We start from the raw sequence: 25,488 nt of genomic DNA on the forward strand, positions 1-25,488 counted from the left end.
GGGGTAGATCCCATCAGGCCCTGGGGACTTATCTACCTTAATATTTTTTAAGACACCCAACACCTCGTCTTTTTGGATCACAATGTGACCCAGGCTATCTACACCCCCTTCTCCAGACTCAACATCTACCAATTCCTTCTCTTTGGTGAATACTGATGCAAAGTATTCATTTAGTACCTCGCCCATTTCCTCTGGCTCCACACATAGATTCCCTTGCCTATCCTTCAGTGGGCCAACCCTTTCCCTGGCTACCCTCTTGCTTTTTATGTACGTGTAAAAAGCCTTGGGATTTTCCTTAACCCTATTTGCTAATGACTTTTCGTGACCCCTTCTAGCCCTCCTGACTCCTTGCTTAAGTTCCTTCCTACTTTCCTTATATGACACACAGGCTTTGTCTGTTCCCAGCCTCTTAGCCCTGACAAATGCCTCCTTTTTCTTTTTGACGAGGCCTACAATATCACTCGTCATCCAAGGTTCCCGAAAATTGCCGTATTTATCTTTCTTCCTCACAGGAACATGCCGGTCCTGTATTCCTTTCAACTGACACTTGAAAGCCTCCCACATGTCAGATGTTGATTTGCCCTCAAACATCCACTGGAAACACCCAATCTATGTTCTTCAGTTCCCGCCTAATATTGTTATAATTAGCCTTCCCCCAATTTAGCACATTCATCCTCGGACCACTCTTATCCTTGTCCACCAGTACTTTAAAACTTACTGAATTGTGGTCACTGTTACCGAAATGCTCCCCTACTGAAACATCTACCACCTGGCCGGGCTCATTCCCCAATACCAGGTCCAGTACCGCCCCTTCCCTAGTTGGACTGTTTACATATTGTTTTAAGAAGCCCTCCTGGATGCTCCTTACAAACTCCGCCCCGTCTAAGCCCCTGGCACTAAGTGAGTCCCAGTCAATATTGGGGAAGTTGAAGTCTCCCATCACCACAACCCTGTTGTTTTTACTCTTTTCCAAAATCTGTCTACCTATCTGCTCCTCTATCTCCCGCTGGCTGTTGGGAGGCCTGTAGTATACCCCCAACATTGTGACTGCACCCTTCTTATTCCTGATCTCTACCCATATAGCCTCACTGCCCTCTGAGGTGTCCTCTCGCAGTATAGCTGTGATATTCTCCCGAACAAGTAGCGCAACTCCACCTCCCCTTTTACATCCCCCTCTATCCCGCCTGAAACATCTAAATCCTGGAACGTTTAGCTGCCAATCCTGCCCTTCCCTCAACCAGGTCTCTGTAATGGCAACAACATCATAGTTCCAAGTAGTAATCCAAGCTCTAAGTTCATCTGCCTTACCCGTAATGCTCCTTGCATTAAAACATATGCACTTCAGGCCATATTTCCTGTTTACTTCTCAATTAACTTCCACCGTAACATTAACAAAAACAATAACAATAACATTTCCTGCAGCATCAGTCCCTCAGTTCCGGTCCAATTTCTCTTCTTTGATGAAGGACCATGCTTCCTCCGCCGTCTCGAAATAATAGTGTCTCTCCTGATACGTGACCCATAGTCTTGCTGGCTGCAGCATCCCAAACTTCACCTTCCTTTTATGCAACACCTCTTTGGCTCGGTTGAAGCTCGCCCTCCTTCTCGCCACCTCCGCACTCCAATCCTGGTATATCCGTACCACAGCATTCTCCCATCTGCTACTCCGCACCTTTTTAGCCCATCTCAGGACCTCTTCTCTGACCTTAAGGCGGTAAAATCGCACGATTATCGCCCTCGGTGGTTCTCCCGCTTTTGGTCTTCTCGCCGGAATCCGATTTGCCCACTCCACCTCCATGGGGCCCGCAGGGGCCTCAGCACCCATCAGTGAGCTCAGCATCTTACTTGCGTACTCTCCACTGTCCACTCCTTCCACACCCTCAGGGAGACCTAGTATCCGAAGGTTCTTCCTTTGCGCTCCGTTTTCTGGGGCCTCAATCCTTTCAGTACACTTTTTATGAAGTGCCTCGTGCGTCTGAGTCTTAACCGCCAGGCCCAGGATCTCGTCCTCAATATCTGTCACCTTCTCCTCCACCACGCGGAGCTCAGTCTCCTGGGTCTTTAATGTCTCCTTGAGCCCCTCAATTGCCTGTAGCATCAGGGTCAGCACCTCCCTCTTCAGCAGCTCCACGCACCGTCTCACGATTTCATCCTGCTCAGGCCCCCATGTCGCCTGCGCTTTCTCCGCCGCCATCTTGTACTTCTCTCTTTCTGACCCTTTAGTCGACGATTCCTCGCGCTGCAGCCGCCGCCGCCGGTTTTTTCCTCCTTCGTTTGGGGGGGGACTCCCTTCTCACACACCCCACACCGGGTTGCGTCGTCGAAAAATTCCCCGTTGGGGCTCTTAAAAGAGCCCGAAGGTCCGTCGGAGCTGGAGCCGCCGAAACGTGCGGCTAGCTAGGCATCACCACAACCGGAAGTCCCTTCAGTGGCCTTGATGAGATCTTTTCACAGTTGTTCCCTCTGCTGCTAGAATTCACCTTTGATACAGGCCCTCAGGTCAGCTTGCAGCTTTAAGCTTGCCCTTCCCCCGCCTGCATGCTGGAAGAGGCCCTGTTTATCCTGCAGTTGCAGCCAAATCTTTTACTGTTTCTGCCGTGTCTGGCAACCAAGAGACATACCCTTCCTGGGGGACACTGTCGGGGGAATGTTGCAGCCTTCTTCCCACACCGGGAAATGGCAAACAAATGCCGTGGGGGCCCTGTAACGAGCCCAAAAGTCCGTTCCAAGCAGGAGCTACCGAATATGTGACCTAGCTCTGCATAGCCGCACCCGGAAGTCGCCCTGAGGCAACTTTCTAATTACACCTTGAGAAGAGATGGGAAAAAGATTGGGGTTGACAAAGTGGCTCTGCGTGTGATCTTGTTGGAGATCAGGGAATGATTCTGCCCCGAGGCTGGGGAAATGGTCAGACATCCTGATCGTCCTCCTGAAGGACACAGCTCTCCACTGTGTTAGTCTTCAGCCAGTGTCGGGACTATGCTTGTTCTCACTTGCTGAGGGGCCGAGATGCAGGAAATGACTGGATGTCAGAGTGGGAGAGGTTTGGGCAGTGAGTGGATTCTGAATCATCAATGATCTCACTCAAGCTGCAGTCATTCATAGAGCAGTGGTCAGACCCAACCCAACACATTTCTTCTGTTATGGTAAAATCATCCAGTTCAGTACCCAGTTTAGAAGGGTCTGGTGCCAGTTAAATTCACAGTAGATCTGCGCCAACCAACACTGGTTCAATGTGTGTCATTTACAATTTAAATACTAACAACAGTTTAACTGAATGACTCAATATTGAAACTGTCATCAGAACAAGCACCGGGGAAACTCTGGGAATTCACAGCCAATTCCACCGTCAGAAAAGGTTTATTTGTCAGGAACTCTGTGGAATGCTCATCCCAGTCCTGACATCTGAGGGGAATCCCGTCAGGACTGGGCACCGACTCTCCCAATTCCGACAGTCCCAGTTCCGTGCTGGGTTCACTGATCTGTAGGTTCAAGGCACACAATGTGAAATGGGTTTGGCTGTCTCAGCCAAGAGACTTATACGAGTGACTAACGATGGCGAAATGTCAACTGAAGGGAAAGTTTCAGAATTCATCATTTGTTCCCTTTCACCCCCCCATCAGATCATCCTGCTTCAATGAATAGTTAAGTGTAAACTTTGTACCACTGTCACACCCAGCTATGCATGGTGCCTGCTACTGACGCTGTGGTTCACAAAGCCACCATCTTCAGGCAGCACGGTAGCACCGGGGGTAGCACAGTTGCTTCACAGCTCCAGGGTCCCAGGTTCGATTCCCGGCTTGGGTCACTGTCTGTGCGGAGTTTGCATGTTCCCCCGTGTCTGCGTGGGTTTCCTCCGGGTGCTCCGGTTTCCTCCCACAGTCCAACGGTGTGCAGGTTAGGTGGATTGGCCATGATAAATTGCCCTTAGTTTCCAAAAAGCTTAGGTGAGTTACTGGGTTACGGGAATATGGTGGAGGTATGGGTTTAAGTGGGGTGCTCTTTCCGAAGGGCCAGTGCAGACTTGATGGCCCGAATGGCCTCCTTCTGCACTATAAATTCTATAATTCTCAAGGGGGAATGGGCAATAAATAGTGACCACGTGAGCAATACCCACATTCTGTCAATGAACAAAGAAAGAGGCTGCAACTGTGACCTATTTAGTTACTGCCACAGGAAATGCCTGGAACGTAGCTGATTGCTGTTAACATAAAAATGATCAGCCAGTTGTGCAAATTGATCCCAACCTTGTCCTCATTCACTCTTTGTCGTCTCCAGTAGGAATCACTGGCTCAGTCTTTGTCCCTTTTCTGCTCGAGCCGTAACCAGCGGACTCGGCACAGGCCAGGAAATGGTCGGGAACTGAATTCATCCTCCGCGATTACCTTGATCTCCTTGTGATGAAATAATAATTTGCAGAATTTGCAGTTCAGGTTTCTTTCAGGACACTCTCTTTCCAGGTGCCGGGAGAGGTCAGCCTGGCGAACCATCCTGTTGCAGGCTTCACAAGGTTTCGACAGATACTCACACCTCCCTTCATGGTCAGTCTGCAACACAACAACAAGATACAGGTAATAGGGACAGTCAGCCCTCTCCAGATCACAGAGGAAGAAAACACCAGGGTATTCCCTCGCTGAGGACAGAACTTATTTTCCATGAGCCAATGCTCCATGAACATCAATATTTCCAAACTTACACATAGATTCCACCAGCATCAGACACACCCATTCCCACACTCCTCCCCACACTGACGCTGAGTGAACTGTGTCACTCAAAACTGAACCTTCAGCACTGGCCACATTCAATAGGACAAGCCACTGGTTCAACTCCATTTCTGAACCAACACAGAGTCCTGACAACCCCCCACCGCCCCCAACCCCCCCCCTCAACCCGGCCCACACCCACCCCTCCATTCCCCTCCCCCTGCCCACAACCACCCCTCCATTTCCCACTGGCCCTCAATCCCTGCTGCCCAGACCCGCCGCTCAATCGCCCCCCGCCCACACCCACCCCTCCATCTCTCCCCCCACCCCTCCATCTCCCCCGCCCACCCCTCAATCTCCCCCTGCCCACACCCACCTCTCAATCTCCCCCCGCCCACACCCACCCTTCCATCTCTCCCCGCCCACCCCTCAATCTCCCTCCGCCCACACCCACCCCTCAATCTCCCCCCGCCCACACATACCCCTCCATCTCCCCCACCCACACCCACCCCTCAATCTCCCCCTGCCCACACCCACCCCTCCATCTCCCCCTGCCCACACCCACCCCTCCATTTCCCCCACCCACCCCTCCATCTCCCCCGCCCACACCCACCCCTCCATTTCCCCCGCCCACCACTCAATCTCCCCCCGCCCACACCCACCCCTCCATCTCCCGCGCCCACCCCTCCATCTCCCCCGCCCACCCCTCCATCTCCCCCGCCCACCCCTCCATCTCGCCCCGCCCACACCCACCCCTCCATCTCTCCCCCACCCCTCCATTTCCCCCGCCCACCCCTCAATCTCCCCCTGCCCAGACCCGCCGCTCAATCGCCCCCCGCCCACACTTCCATCTCTCCCCGCCCACCCCTCAATCTCCCCCCCGCCCACACATACCCCTCCATCTCCCCCACCCACACCCACCCTTCCATCTCTCCCCGCCCACCCCTCAATCTCCCTCCGCCCACACCCACCCCTCAATCTCCCCCGCCCACACATACTCCTCCATCTCCCCCACCCACACCCACCCCTCAATCTCCCCCTGCCCACACCCACCCCTCCATCTCCCCCTGCCCACACCCACCCCTCCATCTCCCCCACCCACACCCACCCATCAATCCAACCCCCACCCACACCCACCCCTCCATCTCCCTCCGCCCACACCCACCCCTCCATCTCCCCCTGCCTACACCCACCCCTCAATCTCCCCCCGCCCACACATACTCCTCCATCTCCCCCACCCCTCAATCTCCCCCTGCCCACACCCACCCCTCCATCTCCCCCTGCCCACACCCACCCCTCAATCTCCCGCCGCCCACACATACTCCTCCATCTCCCCCACCCACACCCACCCCTCAATCTCCCCCTGCCCACACCCACCCCTCCATCTCCCCCTGCCCACACCCACCCCTCCATCTCCCCCACCCACACCCACCACTCAATCCAGCCCCCACCCACACCCACCCCTCCATCTCCCCCACCCACACCCACCCCTCAATCCAGCCCCCACCCACACCCACCCCTCCATCTCCCCCACCCACACCCACCACTCAATCCACCCCCCCGGCCACACCCACCCCTCAATCTCCCTCCCCCCACACCCACCCCTCCATCTCCCCCACCCACACCCACCCCTCAACCCCCGCCCTGCCCGCAACCACCCCTCCATCTCCCCCACCCACACCCACCCCTCCATCTCCCCCACACACACCCACCCCTCCATCTCCCCCACCCACACACACCCCTCAATCCCCCCCTGCCCACACCCACCCCTTCATCTCCCCCACCCACACCCACCCCTCAATCTCCCCCCGCCCACACCCACTCCTCAATCTCTCCCCGCCCACACATATCCCCAATCCCCCCCCGCCCACAAGCAATCCTCAATCTCCCCCCCCCCCACCACACCGACCCCTCAATCTCCCCACCCCCTCAATCTCCCAACCCCACCCCTCAATCTCTACCCACCCCCCCCCCCACCCACTCTGTATTCTCAAAGAAAATATTGTGAGAACAGTAAAACTATCAAATTCAGTATAGAGGGAGCTTTAGCTAACGTGCTGTACCTGTCCTGGGAGTGTTTGATGGGGACAGCGTAGAGGGAGCTTGACTCTGTATCTGATCCCGTGCTGTACCTGTCCTGGGAGTGTTTGATGGGGACAGCGTAGAGGGAGCTTGACTCTGTATCTGATCCCGTGCTGTACCTGTCCTGGGAGTGTTTGATGGGGACAGTGTAGAGGGAGCTTTACTCTGTATCTAACCCTGTGCTGTTCCTGTCCTGGGAGTGTTTGATGGGGACAGCGTAGAGGAAGCTTTACTCTGTATCTAACCCCGTGCTGTACCTGTCCTGGGAATGTTTGATGGGGACAGTGAAGAGGGAGCTTTACTCTGTATATAACCCCGTGCTGTACCTGTCCTGGGAGTGTTTGATGGGGACAGCGTAGAGGGAGCTTTACTCTGTATCTAACCCTGTGCTGTTCCTGTCCTGGGAGTGTTTGATGGGGACAGTGTCGAGGGAGCTTTACTCTGTATCTAACCCTGTGCTGTTCCTGTCCTGGGAGTGTTTGATGGGGACAGTGTCGAGGGAGCTTTACTCTGTATATAACCCCGTGCTGTACCTGTCCTGGGAGTGTTTGATGGGGACAGCGTAGAGGGAGCTTTACTCTGTATCTAACCCTGTGCTGTTCCTGTCCTGGGAGTGTTTGATGGGGACAGTGTAGAGGGAGCTTTACTCTGTGTCTAACCCTGTGCTTTTCCTGTCCTGGGAGTGTTTGATGGGGACAGTATAGAGGGAGCATTACTCTGTATCTAACCCCGTGCTGTACCTGTCCTGGGAGTGTTTGATGGGGACAGCGTAGAGGGAGCTTTACTCTGTATCTAACCCTGTGCTGTTCCTGTCCTGAGAGTGTTTCATGGGGACAGTGTAGAGGGAGCTTTACTCTGTATCTAGCCCCGTGCTGTACCTGTCCTGGGAGTGTTTGATGGGGACAGCCTAGAGGGAGCTTTACTCTGTATCTAACCCCGTGCTGTACCTGTCCTGGGAGTGTTTGATGGGGACAGCGTAGAGGGAGCTTTACTCTGCATCTAACCCCGTGCTGTACCTGTCCTCGAACATAGAACATAGAAAAATACAGCACAGAACAGGCCCTTCGGCCCACGAGGTTGTGCCGAACCTTTGTCCTAGATTAATCATAGATTATCACTGAATTTACAGTGCAGAAGGAGGCCATTCGGCCCATTGGAAAGAGCACCCTACCCAAAGTCAGCACCTCCACCCAACACTGAGGGCAATTTTGGACACTAAGGGCAATTTATCATGGCCAATCCACCTAACCTGCACATCTTTGGACTGTGGGAGGAAACCGGAGCACCCGGAAGAAACCCACACAGACACGGGGAGGATGTGCAGACTCCGCACAGGCAGTGACCCAAGCCAGAATCGAACCTGGGACCCTGGAGCTGTGAAGCAATTGTGCTATCCACAATGCTACCGTGCTGCCCTTAAGAACAAATAAATCTACACTATATCATTTTACCGTAATCCATGTACCTATCCAATAGCTGCTTGAAGGTCCCTAATGTTTGCGACTCAACTACTTCCACAGGCAGTGCATTCCATGCCCCCACTACTCTCTGGGTAAAGAACCTACCTCTGACATCCCCCCTATATCTTCCACCATTCACCTTAAATTTATGTCCCCTTGTAATGGTTTGTTCCACCCGGGGAAAAAGTCTCTGACTGTTTACTCTATCTATTCCCCTGATCATCTTATAAACCTCTATCAAGTCGCCCCTCATCCTTCTCCGTTCTAATGAGAAAAGGCCTAGCACCCTCAACCTTTCCTCGTAAGACCTACTCTCCATTCTAGGCAACATCCTGGTAAATCTCCTTTGCACCTTTTCCAAAGCTTCCACATTCTTCCTAAAATGAGGCGACCAGAACTGTACACAGTACTCCAAATGTGGCCTTACCAAAGTTTTGTACAGCTGCATCATCACCTCACGGCTCTTAAATTCAATCCCTCTGTTAATGAACGCTAGCACACCATAGGGCTTCTTCACAGCTCTATCCACTTGAGTAGCAACTTTCAAAGATCTATGAACATAGACACCAAGGTCTCTCTGCTCCTCCACATTGCCAAGAACTCTACCGTTAACACTGTATTCCGCATTCATATTTGGCCTTCCAAAATGGACAACCTCACACTTTTCAGGGTTAAACTCCATCTGCCACTTCTCAGCCCAGCTCTGCATCCTATCTATGTCTCTTTGCAGCCGACAACAGCCCTCCTCACTATCCACAACTCCACCAATCTTCGTATCGTCTGCAAATTTACTGACCCACCCTTCAACTCCCTCATCCAAGTCATTAATGAAAATCACAAACAGCAGAGGACCCAGAACTGATCCGTGCGGTACGCCACTGGTAACTGGGATCCAGGCTGAATATTTGCCATCCACCACCACTCTCTGACTTCTATCGGTTAGCCAGTTCGTTATCCAACTGGCCAAATTTCCCACTATCCCATGCCTCCTTACTTTCTGCAGAAGCCTACCGTGGGGAACCTTATCAAATGCCTTACTAGAACATAGAACATTACAGCGCAGTACAGGCCCTTCGGCCCTCGATGTTGCGCCGACCTGTGAAACCACTCTAAAGCCCATCTACACTATTCCCTTATCGTCCATATGTCTATCCAATGACCATTTGAATGCCCTTAGTGTTGGCGAGTCCACTACTGTTGCAGGCAGGGCATTCCACGCCCTTACTACTCTCTGAGTAAAGAATCTACCTCTGACATCTGTCTTCTATCTATCTCCCCTCAATTTAAAGCTATGTCCCCTCGTGCTAGACATCACCATCCGAGGAAAAAGGCTCTCACTGTCCACCCTATCTAATCCTCTGATCATCTTGTGTGCCTCAATTAAGTCACCTCTTAACCTTCTTCTCTCTAACGAAAACAGCCTCAAGTCCCTCAGCCTTTCCTCATAAGATCTTCCCTCCATACCAGGCAACATTCTGGTAAATCTCCTCTGCACCCTTTCCAATGCTTCCACATCCTTCCTATAATGCGGCGACCAGAATTGCACGCAATACTCCTGGGAGTGTTCAATTTCCATCTCGTGCATTCAAATGTTTCTTTTTCAGACACCCATCAATCTACCTGAATCAACACTCAAGGTTCACTTCAGGTTTTGCTTTCTCAAAAAAAATACGGTGACCCTTTAGATAGAGGTCGACTTGAAAATAAAATTTCACTATTTAAATATAATCAGCACTTTTGCAAAGAAAAGCAGATCATGTTTCAAACCATATTATTGTAATAATTGGCTGTGTTCTCCACAACCACTACCCCATTTAGCTGTAATCTTAGGGACTTTCCATTGCCTAGTACTATTTAAAGTCAGATAGCTGTTGCGGACTCTCAGGGACTTTCCAAGCAATAGATCTGCAGCAATGATCAAACAAACCACCCAGTCAACAGGCTCAGCCTGTAACAGCTGCTTTTGCATTAACAATTGCTGCAGCCGCCTGTGTTCTGCACAGACATAAGGATTAGTGTGCGAAGCATGCTATATTCCTGCCATTGCTTCAATAGGAATTCTCTGTTTAATGCACATATCAACATTCTTCCACTTTAACAACAACTTCAACCCCCAACAAGTCTCACTGATCTTGTTCAGCCAAAACCATGAAGCTGGATTCTCCATCGGCGGGATTCTCCACTTCGCCAGCAGCGCACTCATACCTGCGGATTTCCCGACGGTGTGGGGGTGCCCACGATGGGAAACCCCATTGGCCGGCTGCGGGGACAGAGAATCCCACTGCTGGCGGGGGCACGCCGTACCGGAAAACGGGTGCGGCGGGACGGAGAATCCCACCATGGTGTTTATCCAGCCAAGCTTGCTGTGGTCACACAAATGGCGGTTCAGTGGGTAGGATGCTGCTGATTGTACACAGGTGAAGTGTTTCCCTATCGGGTGACCTCACATTTCTCTTACCTCCACTTCTAAAGATGCTGACTCATGCTGGGATGCAGTTTCAAGGCAGTCACAGCCCTGTGATAATACATCTTCGAAAACAGCTCACTGTTACCAGATTCCTGAATGACCCCCTTATGGACTGACCTGATCTCTTCACACGTCTACTACACTCAGTATGCTCACCCGGTGTTTGTGACTATGTATTTACATTGTGTATCTATCGTATGTCCTATGTTTATTTTTCACGTATGGAACAATCTATCTGGACGCAGAACAATAATTTTCACTTTACCTCGGTACATGTGACAATAAATCAAATTCATTTAAATCAATCTGCTTTCTCCGGGTTTCCCAAACCCTTCGAGCCAGACCCCCAGTGACCTCCCAAAAGCATCGGGGACCCCAAATGTTCTCATCATGCTGTACAATAGGTGCGAACACAAACAAGATGTATACAAGCCTTTTCTGGTTATATGTATAAAGCTACATGATGTGTGCATGCCCCACCCCTCCCCTCCCATCCCCCCGCGCCCCATTCTTTTTATGAATCTTTGCTGCAATGTTCTTCTTTAATTGACTCTCGTGCTCATTTTATTTTGCGCGCTTATTTTAATTTTATTTTTTTTGAAAGAAATACTAGATTTATGCCCATCTTTACCACGTGGTTCCCAGAGCTTCCATTGAACCCCTGGAGGCCTCTTCCAGGACACCCGAGTTCTGCGGAACCCAGTTTGGGAACCCCTGTACTATCTCAACACAAACTATTGTTAGTTCCAGCTGGAATGCTGGAAAACCAGTCCTGGTCTCATTCCCACCCACACCTCACAGAAATACCTCCCAGAAGGAGCAGACTGCTGCTCAGAGGCACCAAGAACAAGAGAAACATCCTGTTCTTTTCCAACTGGAAACAGCAACAGATCAAACCTGGGATCCTCATTCTCCGTCCCACATGCTGTATCCCCAGGTCTGAATGACACCCCACGGTGGTACAGTGGTTAGCACTGCTGCCTGACAGCGCCAGGGACCCAGGTTCAATTCCGACCTCGATTGACTGTCTATGTGGAGATTTTACATTCTCCCCGTGTCTGCGTGGGTTTCCTCCGGGTGCTCCGGTTTCCTCCCACAGTCCAAAGATGTGCAGGTTAGGTGGATTGGCCACGATTTTTGAAAAAAACTGCCCCTTAGGGTGCCGTTGCAGGAATAGGGTAGGGGATTGGGCTTGGGTCGGGTGGTTTTCTAAGAGTTGGTGCAGGTTTGATGGGCCGAATGGCCTTCGTCTGCACTGTAGGGATTCTATTCTATGATTAGTTCACCCCCTCCAGCAGACCACCATTTCCACCACAATAAATGGAAGATGGCAGCATGAATGAAGGCTCACCTGCATTAGACGGGCAGCACGGTAGCATAGTGGTTAGCACAAATGCTTCACAGCTCCAGGGTCCCAGGTTCGATTCTGGCTTGTGTCACTGTCTGTGTCTGCACATCCTCCCCGTGTCTGCGTGGGGTTCCTCCGGGTGCTCCGGTTTCCTCCCACAGTCCAAAGATGTGCGGGTTAGGTGGATTGGCCGTGATCAATTGCCCATAGTGTCCAAAATTGCCCTTAGTGTTGGGTGGGGTTACTGGGTTATTGGGATAGGGTGGAGGTGTGGACCTTGGGTAGGGTGCTCTTTCCAAGAGCCGGTGCAGACTCGATGGGCTGAATGGCCTCCTTCTGCACTGTAAATTCTATGATTCTATGATATGACTGGACAACGAGCCTGCTCCCTTCCAACAACCTCCAAATGTTAAAGCAGTGAGTAACCAAACCATACAGACCAAATAGTCCCAGTTTTAACTGCAATACAACAGTGCCTACACTTCAAAAAAAGTACTTCACTGACTGTAATGTTCAACGATGCTGTGGGAAATCTCTCTGGTTCAGAATGAGCAAATCTCAGCTGAAGTGCCAGTAGAGATTTGGCTGAATTACCAGCCGGGGTCCCTCCTCATGATAAATGTCCAGTGACCTCTGCTGGATTACACAAACGAAGATGACAGGCCAAGAACAGGTCAGGCTCAGACTCGACAGTCCCAGTCGTCGAATATGCCTGGCAACACACACTCTCTATTCAAACATGGCCAGCAGAGATGCACAAGGGCACCTCCCTATTAATAAGGCAGTGCCTTCAGGGGAGACAAACAGATTTGTTGCTGTGTTGAATTTAGGGGATCTATTTGTGCTTTTGAGGGTTTTGGAAAAAAGGAAGACATTTGCCCATTTACCCACTGCTCAGTTTAAAAAGCTAAAACTTGTCAAACACAACTTGCCTTTACTGCATGTTCACTCTCCCCGATTATTGAGTGCATTTCAAAAAGCTTATTAACTGTATTTCTAATGTCAAAGGTTTGCCTTTAACACAAGAAGATTAGGGCGGCATGGTGGCGCAGTGGTTAGCACTGCTCACATCACTGTGGACCCGGGTTCGATCCCGGCCCCGGGTCATTGTCCTCTAGCAAACATTCCCAATCCTACTGCAAATAACAATGCTAAATATTCCAGAGCTCTGTCATCTTCCACAATTAAACACCTCAATCATCCCCAAGTGGTCCCAAACTTTCCTTCCATTCTCTTATTCAGTTGCTATTCAATTCTTTACCATTTCCGTTTTCATTATCGCCTAGCCTTTTTACTTATTCCCTTTAAGCCTCCCTAATCTCTTTGTTCATCTCTCCCGGAGAACTTTCTATATCTGTTTCCTGTGAAGCTGGTACTCCAGTGTTCTTTTGTGCCTCTCTCGACATGCTGGATTTATTGTAACCTCCTTTTATCCATAGAATTCCATTTTTTCCTTTTCACCTTAAAATAAATATTTTTATTTTTACTGCGCCATTTCAGATTCCGGTTTTGTAACTTTTTCCGCCTGTTGATTGGTGCCAGATCCCACACAGAGGTAGTTTCTTCACATTCATTTGAGCCTTGAAGACGGTACGGTTTCAAGTCGAAACTACAACTAACAAAAGCACCAACCTGAAACTAAAAACCCACAACAACTGCCTGTTTACAATCCCTGGTTACAATTGCCGATTTCATCTTGGCACGGAAATTAACAATAATAATCGCTGATTGTCACAAGTAGGCTTCAATGAGGTTACTGTGAAAAGCCCCTAGTCGCCACATTCCGGCGCCTGTTCGGGGAGGCCGGTACGGGAATTGAACCCGCGCTGCTGGCCTTGTTCTGCATTACAAGCCAGCTGTTTAGCCCACTGTGCTAAACCAGCCCCTTCAGGCTTTATCTCCCCTGCTGGTAATCAACACAGCCGCAACGCAAAGATGGAACTTACACAAGGCCTTACAGGAAATTAGATCAGAGTTATCCCTAGAGTTTGACTACCCTGGAGGTTTTATGAAAATTTAAACCATATGGGTTTCTTTGCAGAACTGGAGTGTCTCCTCTAACCAGTTCTCTGCCCATCTCCTTCACTTAGGGAAATTCCCCGCTCACATCCAACCTCAAGCCCAGTTACAAACTCAATCTCTTTTCTATCAACAACTACTTCCAACTTTCACCTCCATAACATTGCCCACCATCACCCATCTGCTGCTGAAACCCTCTTCCATATTTTTATCACCTCCAAATTCAATTTTTCTGCTCATTGGCTTTTCCAGCGTCTACTCCTTGAACTTCAGTTCATCCAACGCTCTGTTACCAGAGTACCTTCTGCTTCAGATCCCGCTCACCCATCCTCACCGACCTACATTGGCTCTCATGGCCAACACACTATGTCTTCAAATTTCTCCATTTTCACACCCCTCTCAATCCAGTACAACAGGCCATTCGGCCCTTCGAGCCTGCACCAGTCCTTGTTCCAATATAGTACCCTACCTAGGTTCAATCCCCCACCCCATGCCCCGTAACCCCACCTAACATTTTGGGCAATTTATCATGGCCAATTCACCTAACCTGCTAATCTTTGGTCTTTGGCAGGAAACCGGAGCACCCGGAAGAAATCCACGCAGACATGAGGAGAACGTGCAGACTCCGCACAGACAGCCACCTGAGGTCAGAATTGAACCTGGGAACCTGGCGCTGTGAGGCAACAGTGCTAACCACTGTACCACCGTGTTACCCATCACGGTAACCTCTGCCAGTCCTTAAACGCCACCCACTCCACCCCTAGACATGGTCTTCCTCTGCTACTGGCCACATAAACACCCCAGCCTTCTTCAGCCAACGAGGCTTTTCACTCGAGAACTTGGTTTCTAAACTGTTTCACCTCACTTTCCTCCTTTACAACCCAACCTCATCCAGCTGGAAATATAGTCTCTCTTATTAATTTCATTAAAACCGCTCAGAAATTTGAACAAATCCAAGGGGCTAGATTTTCTGGTCGCCGACGCCGAAATCACGTTTGGCATCAGTGAGGAGAATCCAAATTCCTGACAGAATCGGGGGCGGCGCAGCTTCCACGATGCTCCGCACCCCCCCCCCCGAAAGAGGCCTGAGGCCGCCCCCAATGCTCCGTTCCCAACCGGCCGAGTTCCCGATGCTGTGGGACACGTGTGGTCTCACCCGTCGGGAACTCGGCGTGGCGGCTGCAGACTCAGTCCCAGTCGAGGGAGGGCCGGTCCGCGGGCAGGGGGGGACATTATTCGGGGCTGGGGGCACTGTGGTGGGGTAGTCCAGGGCACGTGAGCCGGCTGAGGTGGGGGGGGGGGGACTATTTTGCAGGCCAGGTCCATGAGCGGCATCTCCCATGATGCACGGCGCGACCGCTGTGCGGCCCCGGACCCGGCAATTCTCCGGGCTATATCAGCAGCTAGAGCTGGGTGCTCTACGCTGCCTTCCTGCTAGACCCCAGCAAAACAGGGAATCGGTGGCCATTTTGCACCAGTTTCTCTGGCGTAAAACGCCACTGTTCCCACATCAGGGTGGGGACATAGTCTCCAAATCGGAGAATCCAGCCCAAGGTATCTCCTCTTGACCTTCTCTGTTCTAAAGGAAAACACAGTTTTGTAACACGACTGAAGTCTATCATCCCTGGCACTATTCTCATTTACCCTCGCTAAGGCCTGAACTTGTTTCCCAAAGTGCGATGTCCAGAAATGGTACCTAACCAGTGTTGAATCAAGATTCAGTATAACACCTTTCGAAAGCCCATTTACACAACTCCAATTTCAATCTACTCTTCCTTATCTCAAAGAATTCAATCCAGTCAGTCTAACACAATTTGCCTTTAACAAATCCAGACTTTCCTTTATTATCCCATACTTTTCTAAATGCCACTCAATTTTGTCCTGGTTTATTGTTTTCACACAACCAACTACTTGCGGGGGTCGTCTATTCTGACTGTCTGTCCCTTTTCCGCAGCTATGTTCGTTGTCAGGTGTCTCTGGAAAGGGAGCATGCAGTGTCCACCAGAATGATCGAGGCTTTCCATATCCAATGGGCACCGCGGGGAAGAGGGTGTTTTATTGGCCCAATCACATTTTGTTTTGATGTTTTAAGTTTTGTTTGCGATAGATACAGTTTATGTTGATGCAGTATCCCTTTAAGGAGCTGCTTTTTCGTTTACCCCTCAACCTGTTGATTTAGTTCATTTGGTTATGCAAAAGAAGCACAACTGACTACTAGGCTGTCTGATCTGTAGTTTTCAGTTTATCGGCTTTCCTTTTTTTTTTTTAAACAGGGTGTAACATTTACAATATTCCACTTCTCTGGCACCAATCCTTTATCCAAGCAGAACTGGTCTCTGCAATTTCCACCTCAGTAACCTGGGATGGATCCCAATTGAACTGGATGACTTTAGCTTCAGCACTGCCAATTGTTTTTGAAGTATCCTCTCTCTCTATTTTCACCCTGATGTGGAGATGCCGGCGTTGGACTGGGGTGAGCACAGTAAGAAGTCTTACAACACCAGGTTAAAGTCCAACAGGTTTGTTTCGAATAACTAGCTTTCGGAGCACTGCTCCTTCCTCAGGTGAATGAAGAGGTGGGTTCCAGAAACATATATATCGACAAAGTCAAAGATGCAAGACGATACTTTGAATGAGGGTCTTTGTTCGGCACATATGTGTACAGTCTCGACCGGGACCTTGGATTCATGTCACATTACATTGACCCCCCCACCATCTGGCCTGGGCTTCAAAATTCTACCAACTGTCCTGGCTTGAGACAATTCACACCTCTTTAACCTGTGATTATCCCGCTCTCCAGTTGCTCCGTCTGGACCTGTAAAGACTTAATTACCTGCAAAGACTCGCATTCAAAGAATCATCTTGCATCTTTGACTTTGTCTATATATATATGTTTCTGGAACCAACCTCTTCATTCACCAGTGCTCCGAAAGCTAGTGATTCGAAACAAACCTGTTGGACTTTAACCTGGTGTTGTACAGCTTCTTACTATTTTCACCCTAAGTAAGATCACTGCTGCATCATCCTTTACTGCCATTGGAAACATCTTCTTCTCTAGCGAAGGCAAATGCAAGGTATTCATTTAGAGCGGCATGGTAGCACAGTGGTCAGCACTGTTGCTTCACACCTCCAGGTTCCCAGGTTCGATTCCTGGCTCGGGTCACTGACTGTGCGGAGTCTGCATGTTCTCCCAGTGTCTGCATGGGTTTCCTCCGGGTGCTCTGGTTTCTTCCCACAGTCCAAAGATATGCAGGTTAGGTGGATTGGCCATGATAAATTGCCCTTAGTGACCAAAAAGGTTGGATGGGGTTACTGGGACAGGGTGGAGTTGTAGGCTTCGGTGGGGTGCTCTTTCCAAGCACCAGTGCAGACTCGATGGGCCGAATGACCTCCTTATGCACTGTAAATTCTATAATACTCCAGCCAGCCCCACTGCCGCCACAAAAAGATCTTCTTTGGCTAGTCCCTAATCAGTCTTTAACTACTTTTTATTATTTACGTGTTTGTAGAAAACCCCTTAGGTTCCCCTTTACGTTAATCACTATTCCATTCTCGTACCCTCTCTTTCCCCTTTCTGAGGTCTCCTCTGTACTTTATATTCAGTTTGAACCTGGCAACTATCAAAAGTTGCTTAAGTTTACAGTTTTTTCCCTTTCCTTAGATTTCGCTCCAATCCTAAAAGATGTTCATTGTGTAAAGCTGCCCAGGGTGGGAGGGGGTCATTCTTTGTGTGGGCCTCTGACAGTGAGTGTTAGCCAGTGATTCCTGGAAGGGAAAGGTCAAGTCAATCATGGCCAAGTCAAACCCTAGCCTCAGCCAATGTCTATACTCACCTAGTACGCACTGGAGAGCAATAAAGAGGAGGAATTCTGCCTGATATTCCATCCCTCAGCCCGTAACAATATTTACACAACACTCGAGGATGTCATCAGACCCGCTGTCCAGTTCCAGACATTTCAGCTTTTGCTTCAAATTTCCCACTTCCGTTTTAACTCTTTCTTCTCACCTCATACTCCTTAATGGTGCCTTTCCAAGGGCAGCCCTCATTGTTACAAACTGCGGGCAAATTATCCAGTTCCCTCCGAGCCGCATTGTCCGGGAATGCCTAGAGGAGGGAAGAAGATACAACAATTCCAGGAACTTGCCGAGCTTGTAGTGTGATCTGGATCAATACATGCTGAGGAGAGGGGTAGGCAGTCTGTGACTGAGAAAGGGGTATTTTTGCAATAGGGTGTGACAGAGACACAAGCCAGCAGGCCCAAATGGAATAGGTCAATGTTTATGCCCCACATGAATCTCCTCCTATCCTACTTCATCTATCTTTCTTTTCCTTCCATCCTCATGTTTTATCTACCTTCTCCTTAAATGCACGGTGGCACAGTAGTTAGCACTGCTACCTCACAGCGTCAGGGACCTGGGTTCAATTACGGCCTCGGCTGACTGTGTGGAGTTTGCACATCCTCCCCGTGTGTGCGTGGGTTTCCTCCGGATGCTCCGGTTTCCACCCACAGTCCAAAGATGTGCAGGTTAGGTGGATTGGCCATGATAAATTGGCCCTTGGTGTCCAAAGACGTGCAAGTTAGGTCGGGGTTACAGGGATAGGGGTGGTGTAGTAGGCTTGGGTAGGGTATTCTTGGTAGGGTTGGTGCAGACTCAACGGGCCGAATGGCCTCCTTCATCACTGTAGGGATTCTATGGATTTTCCATCGATGGATTTCTGCTATTTATCTTAACTATTCCATGTGGTAGTAAGCTCTACATTTTAACCACGCTATTCTGAACTCCATATTGGATTTGATATTTGACGCTCCTAATTTCAGTCTCCACTGGTGAATTATCTTCTCCAAGACAAGGTAGATCAAAAACATGTACAGCATGGGTGGGAATCCCTGATACAACCATACAGTTCTCGAGGTGGACAGGACAGCTTATCTCAACCACCACATGTACAGCAGAATTACAAAATCGACACATGCAGTTAAATTTTCAGAAAAAGCAAACTCATTTTGTGCTGTTACTCAGCTTTGATTCCCATACACTAGGAAAACCAAATTAACCTAATATACTTCAACACTGATGTTTCTAATCTGTCCTCCCATACTGCTCTTCTCATTGACAAGCCTATAGCCATCAGTACTGTACTCCAATGTTGTAGAGGGACTTTCCACTACAGATATCCTCATATCAACAGACAGTCCGAGCTAAGTCTAGTAAGCAGAGTAAAGCACTTGCTTATAGGATCCCTACAGTGCAGGAGGCCATTCGGCCCATCGAGTCTGCACTAACCCTCTGGAAGAGCACACTACATAGGCCCACTCCCTCACCCTATCCCCGTAACCCAGTGATCCCACCTAACCTTTGGACACTGAGGAGCAATTTTAGCATGGTTAATCCACCTAACCTACACATCTTTGGACCGTGGGAGGAAACCGGAGCACCCAGAGGAAACCCACGCAGACACGGGGAGAATAAGCAAACTCCACACAGACAGTCACCCAAGGCCTGAACTGAACCCTGGAGCTGTGAGACAGCAGTGCTAACCACTGTGCCACCATGCCAAACCCTGAGGGCAGCACGGTAGCCTTGTGGATAGCACAATTGCTTCACAGCTCCAGGGTCCGAGGTTCGATTCTGGCTTGGGTCACTGTCTGTGCGGAGTCTGCACATCCTCCCCGTCTGTGCGTGGGTTTCCTCCGGGTGCTCCGGTTTCCTCCCTCAGTCCAAAGATGTGCAGGTTAGGTGGATTGGCCATGATAAATTGCCCATAGTGTCCAAAATTGCCCTTAGTGTTGGGTGGGGTTACTGGGTAATGGGGATAGGGTGGAGGTGTGGACCCTGGGTAGGGTGCTCTTTCCAAGAGCCGGTGCAGACTCGATGGGCCGAATGGCCTTCTTCTGCACCGTAAATTCTATGATAAATTCTATGATACCTCTATGATACCTCTCCTGAGTAATGGGACACATGACATGGGGGCTGTGTGTTGTTGATCTACCCCCATTTCCAGCAACAGAAAAGGTGACAGGTACAACCATTCTATTCCCTTTTAAACAGTGCCTGGAAGCTGGGGAACCTTGCCTCCTACCAGCAGTCCCTTGGCTTTGTTTGCAAGATAACATTTTTATTGCACTTTTAATGTGGAAACATATCCCAGTGGAGTTAGAGGGGCACAATCAGGAAAATGGAGGAGGAATCCAGAGAATAACCGAAGGCTTGAGCAATGAGGTAGGCAATAAAGGAGGAAATGAAGGTGAAGAGGCAGAGAGGCCGGCAATGTCAGCCAAGGTGAGTGAAGGGTGTGGTGAAAGATTGGGCAGTTAAGATGACGCTGAAGTGGACAGAGTTAAGAGGGAAGGCATTTGTGCAAGGGGTCGAAAGGAGTGGAAGAGATTAAATAGATCGACATCTTCATGAAGACCGCCCTGAACTCTAGTTGCAGTCCAACATTACATGTAGCATGTTTGCTCGTTAATACAGACTGATTTTTACAAAACAGAGACAAAATAAATGACCACATACAAGAGGAACTGTTTTATGAGAAGGCAGTCAGTTTGTAGAAGAGAATACCGACACAGGTGGAAAGAGCTTGAATGGGTTTCAAGCAGGAACTAAAGTTCGTATAAATATCTGGGCTTCAAGATGATCAGAGATTCACCAGAATAAGGTGGATAGGCAAAGTGGATAAGTTTCTCCTCTCACACTGTTACCACCTTACTAAGATCTCCATTACCCAATCCAAGTTGAAAAACGTCAATCTATCTGGTCTCAGATGTCGACTGGGGCATGTGTGCAGGGTTTGTTAATACATCCTGGTATTCCCCACACTGAGATAAAGGCAACTCCTATTATGTTCATTGTCCACAGCATTTAAATTGGTGTGGAAGTTCACTTACCGAGCTGCCATCCAAAAGAGACAAAGGTTCTTCATAAATGTCCTCTTCGATGCAGGCTGCACATTTCTGCGGGCCAGCGCTGAAAAAACGAACACAATCAGTCATCCAAATAAACCAGCACCGAGAAACCCACTCTCCAATCCCAGTCCCCTCTCCTGGAGGTGCCGGCCGCTGCTGAGCCACAGCTAGGTGTCCTTTAACACCTCACCCATTCTTCACAGGACTTCAGTAGTTGCTCATAGAATCATAGAATTTACAGTGCAGAAGGATGCTGTTGGGGGGGATGACCTACCGGGGAAGGCCCTAGCGACCAGGTCTCTGGCACTGAATCTGGCTCTGTGGCTCAGAAGGGAAGGGGAAGAATAGAAAAGCAATAGTGATAGGAGACTCAATGGTTAGGGAAATGGATAGGAGATTCTGTGGTTGCGATCGAGACTCCCGGAAGGTATGTTGCCTCCTGGGTGCCAGGGATGTCTCGGATCGAGTCTACAGGATTCTTAAGGGGGAGGGGGAACAACCAGAAGTTGTGGTGCACATAGGCACCAACGACATAGCTAAGAAAAGGGATGGGATCTAAAAAGAAATTTTAGGGAGTTAGGTTGGAAGCTAAAGAGCAGGACAAGCAGAGTAGTGATCTCAGCATTGCTATCGGTGCCACGTGCAAGTGAGCAAGGAACAGGGAGCGAGTGCAGCTGAACACGCGGCTACAGGGCTGGTGAGGAGGGAAGGCTTCATTGGGATATCTTCTGGGGAAGGTGGGACCTGTACATGAAGGACGAATGGCACCTAAACTGGAGGGGCACCAATATCCTGGGTGGGAGGTTTGCTAGAGCTCTTCGGGAGGGTTTAAACTAGTTTGGCAGGGGGATGGAAACCAGAGCTATGGATCAGAGGGTAGCTGTTGAACAGGCAGAAATAGTATGCAGCAAGTCTGTGAGGAAGGATAGACAGTTGAGAGGGCAAAGTTGCACTCAGTGGAATGGGTTAAAGTGTGTCTGTTTCAATGCAAGGAGTGTCAGGAATAAGGGAGATGAGGTTAGAGCATGGATCAGTACTTGGAGCTACGATGTTGTGGCCTTTATGGAGACATGGATTTCACAGGGGCAGGAATGGTTGTTAGATGTTCTGGGGTTTAGATGTTTTCAGAAGAATAGGGAGGGAGGTAAATGAGGAGGGGGAACGGCACTGTTAATTAGGGAGTGCATAACAGCTGCAGAAAAGGAGGTAGTTGAGGAGGGTTTGTCTACGGAGTCAGTATGGGTGGAAGTCAGAAACAAGACTCACTTTATTGGGAGTTTTGTATAGACCCCACAATAGCAGCAGAGAGATAGAGGAACAGATTGGACGGCAGATCTTGGAAAAGTGCAGAAGTAACAGAGTTGTTGTCATGGGTGACAACAATATTGACTGGAGGTCCTTATTGCAAATGGTTTGGATGGAGCAGATTTTGTCAGGTGTGTACAGGAAGGATTCCTGACTCAATATGTAGACAGGCCGACTAGGGGGGAGGCCATATTAGACTTGGTGCTCGGCAACGAACCAGGCCAGGTGTCAGATGGGAGAGCATTTCGGTGACAGTGACCACAACTCCTTGACCTTTACCATAGTCATGGAGAGGGATAGGAACAGACAGTATGGGAGGTATTTAATTGGGGGAGGGGAAATTATACTGCTATTAGACAGGAGCTGAGGAGCATAAAGTGGGAACAATTGTTCTTGGGGAAATGCACAACAGTAATGTGGGGGTTGTTTAAGGAGCACTTGCTGCGAGTGCTGGATAGGTTTGTCCCACTGAGACAAGGAAGGAATGGTAAGGTGAAGGAGCCTTGGATGACAAGAGAAGTGGAGCTTCTAGTCAAGAGGAAGAAGGAAGCTTACGTAAGGTTGAGGAAGCAAGGATCTGACTCGGCTCTAGAGAGTTACTAGGTAGCCAGGAAGGAACTGAGAAAATGGACTGAGGAGAGCTAGAAGGAGGCATGAAAAAGCCCTGGCGGGAAGGATTAGGGAAAACCCCAAGGCGTTCTACACTTATATGAAAAATAAGAGGATGATCAGAGGGAGAGTAGGGCCGATCAGGGGTAGTGGAGGGAACTTGTGCCTAGAGTCTGAGGAGATGGGGGAGGCCCTAAATGAATATTTTGCTTCAGTATTCACTAGAGAGAGGGCAGCATGGTAGCATTGTGGATAGCACAATTGCTTCACAGCTCCAGGGTCCCAGGTTCGATTCCGGCTTGGGTCACTGTCTGTGCGGAGTCTGCACATTCTCCCCGTGTCTGCATGGGTTTCCTCCGGTTGCTCCGGTTTCCTCCCACAGTCCAAAGATGTGCAGGTTAGGTGGATTGGGCCATGATAAATTGCCCTTAGTATCCAAAATTGCCCTTAGTGTTGGGTGGGGTTACTGGGTTATGGGGATAGGGTAGTGGTGTGGGCTTGGGTAGGGTGCTCTTTCCAAGAGCTGGTGCAGACTCGATGGGCTGAATGGCCTCCTTCTGCACTGTAAATTCTATGATCATGAGAATAGTGTGAACCAGGTTAATAGACTCGAACTTAAGAAAGGGAATAGGGAAATCCCTGGGAATTACAGACCCATCAGTCTTACGTCTGGGGTGAGCAAAATATTGGAAAGGATTCTGAGAGATAGGATTGATGATTATTTAGAAAAAAATAGTTTGATTAAAGATAGTCTGCATGGCTTTGTAAGGGGAAGGCCATGCCTCACAAGCCTCATTGAATTCTTTGAGGATGTGACGAAACACATTGATGAAGGTCGGGCAGTGGATGTGGTGTATATGGTTTTCTGTAAAGCATTTGATAAGGTTCCCCATGGTAGGCTCATTCAGAAAGTTAGGGGGCATGGAATACAGAATTGGCTGGCCGAAAGAAGACAGCGAGTGGTAGTGGAAGGAAAGTATTCCGCCTGGAGGTCGGTGACCAGTGGTGTCCCGCAAGGATCTGTTCTGGGACCTCTGCTCTTTGTGGTTTTTATAAATGACTTGGATGAGGAAGTGGAAGGGTGGGTTAGTAAGTTTGCCGATGACACAAAGGTTGGGGGAGTTGTAGATAGTGTTGAAGGTTGTTGCAGGTTACAGCAGGACATTGACAGGATGCAGAGCTGGGCTGAGAAGTGGCAGATGGAGTTCAACCTTGATAAATGTGAAGTGATTCATTTTGGAAGATCAAATTTGAATGCTGAATCCAAGGCTAAAGGCAGGATTCTTGGAACAGAGGGATCTTGGGGTCCACGTACATAGATCCCTCAAAGTTGATAGGGTTGTTAAGAGGGTGTATGGTGTGCTGGCTTTCATTAACAGGGGGATTGAGTTTAAGAGCCGCGAGGTTTTGCTGCAGCTTTATAAAACCCTAGTTAAACCACACTTGGAATATTGTGTCCAGTTCTCGACGCCTCACTATAGGAAGGATGTGGATGTTTTGGAGAGGGTACAGAGGAGGTTTACCAGGATGCTTCCTGGACTGGAGGGCATATCTTATGAAGAAAGGTTGAGGGAGCTAGGGCTTTTCTCACTGGAGCGAAGAAAGCAGAGGGGTGACTTGATAGAGGGGTACAAGGTGATGAGAGGCATGGATAGAGTGGATAGCCAGAGACTTTTCCCCAGGGCGGAAATGGCTGTCACGAGGGGACATAATTTTAAGGTGATTGGAGGAAGGTATAGGGGAGATGTCAGAGGTAGGTTCTTTATACAGAGAGTGGTGGGTGTGTGGAATGCACTGCCAGTGGAGGTGGTGGAGTCAGTCATTCGGGACATTTAAGCGACTCTTAGACAGGCACATGGACAGCTGTAAATTGAAGGGGTGTAGGTTAGGTTGATCTTAGATTAGGATAAATGGTCGGCACAACATTGTGGGCCGAAGGGCCTGTGCTGTGCTGTTCTATGTTCTCAGGAGGCCATTCAGCCCATCGAGTCTGCACCGACCCTTGGAAAGAGCACCCCACTTAAGCCCTGTAACCCCATAACGGAGGAACCACACCCAACTTTTTTGGACACTAATGGCAATTTATCTTGGCCAATCCACCTAACCTGCACATCTTTGGACTGTGGGAGGAAACCCACACAGACACTGGGAGAACGTGTAGACAGTAATCTAAGCTGGGAATCGAACCCGAGACCCTGGAGCTGTGAAGCAACTGGGCTAACCACTGTGCTACCATGCTGCCCATAGCAGCAGAATATGAACAAATGAATATGGAACAGGGGTAGGCCATTCAGCTCCTCGAGCCTGTTCCGCCATTCGATAATCATGGCTGATCAGATTGTGACCTCAACTCTGCTATCCTGCCTGTCCCTGAATAAGCCTCTTGGCAAGGTGTTACTCTCACACTTTACATACAAGGGATTGTGCTCAGTGGGTGTGACTGTGTTGAACTTGTGGAATCTGATGTTGCTCGTGGGGGTGGGGCACATTAGTACAAACCCAGTCCTCAACAATACTGTCTATTTATACAGCGTCTTGAACCTAGTTCAATGTTCCAAAGCAGAGGAGCATTATCAAACAAACGTGA

The 25,488-nt window shown here is 49.5% G+C and overlaps 1 protein-coding gene across 3 annotated transcripts in view; it reads right to left on the reverse strand.

The window, feature by feature from the left end:
* Positions 1-25,488, reverse strand: part of traf2b (Tnf receptor-associated factor 2b) — a 172,399-nt gene that overhangs the window by 100,003 nt on the left and 46,908 nt on the right. For 2 of the 3 annotated variants that reach the window (XM_072488070.1, XM_072488069.1), the window contains exons 3-5: positions 20,970-21,048; positions 18,086-18,184; positions 4,386-4,547 (exon numbers count right to left, since the gene is read on the reverse strand). In XM_072488070.1, the coding sequence (XP_072344171.1) occupies positions 4,386-4,547; positions 18,086-18,184; positions 20,970-21,048 (340 nt within the window). The remainder of the gene's footprint in view (positions 1-4,385; positions 4,548-18,085; positions 18,185-20,969; positions 21,049-25,488) is intronic. The other variant, XM_072488071.1, reaches the window with a different exon arrangement.

Source organism: Scyliorhinus torazame, chromosome 22, assembly GCF_047496885.1.
Source record: "Scyliorhinus torazame isolate Kashiwa2021f chromosome 22, sScyTor2.1, whole genome shotgun sequence".
NCBI lineage: Eukaryota > Metazoa > Chordata > Chondrichthyes > Carcharhiniformes > Scyliorhinidae > Scyliorhinus > Scyliorhinus torazame.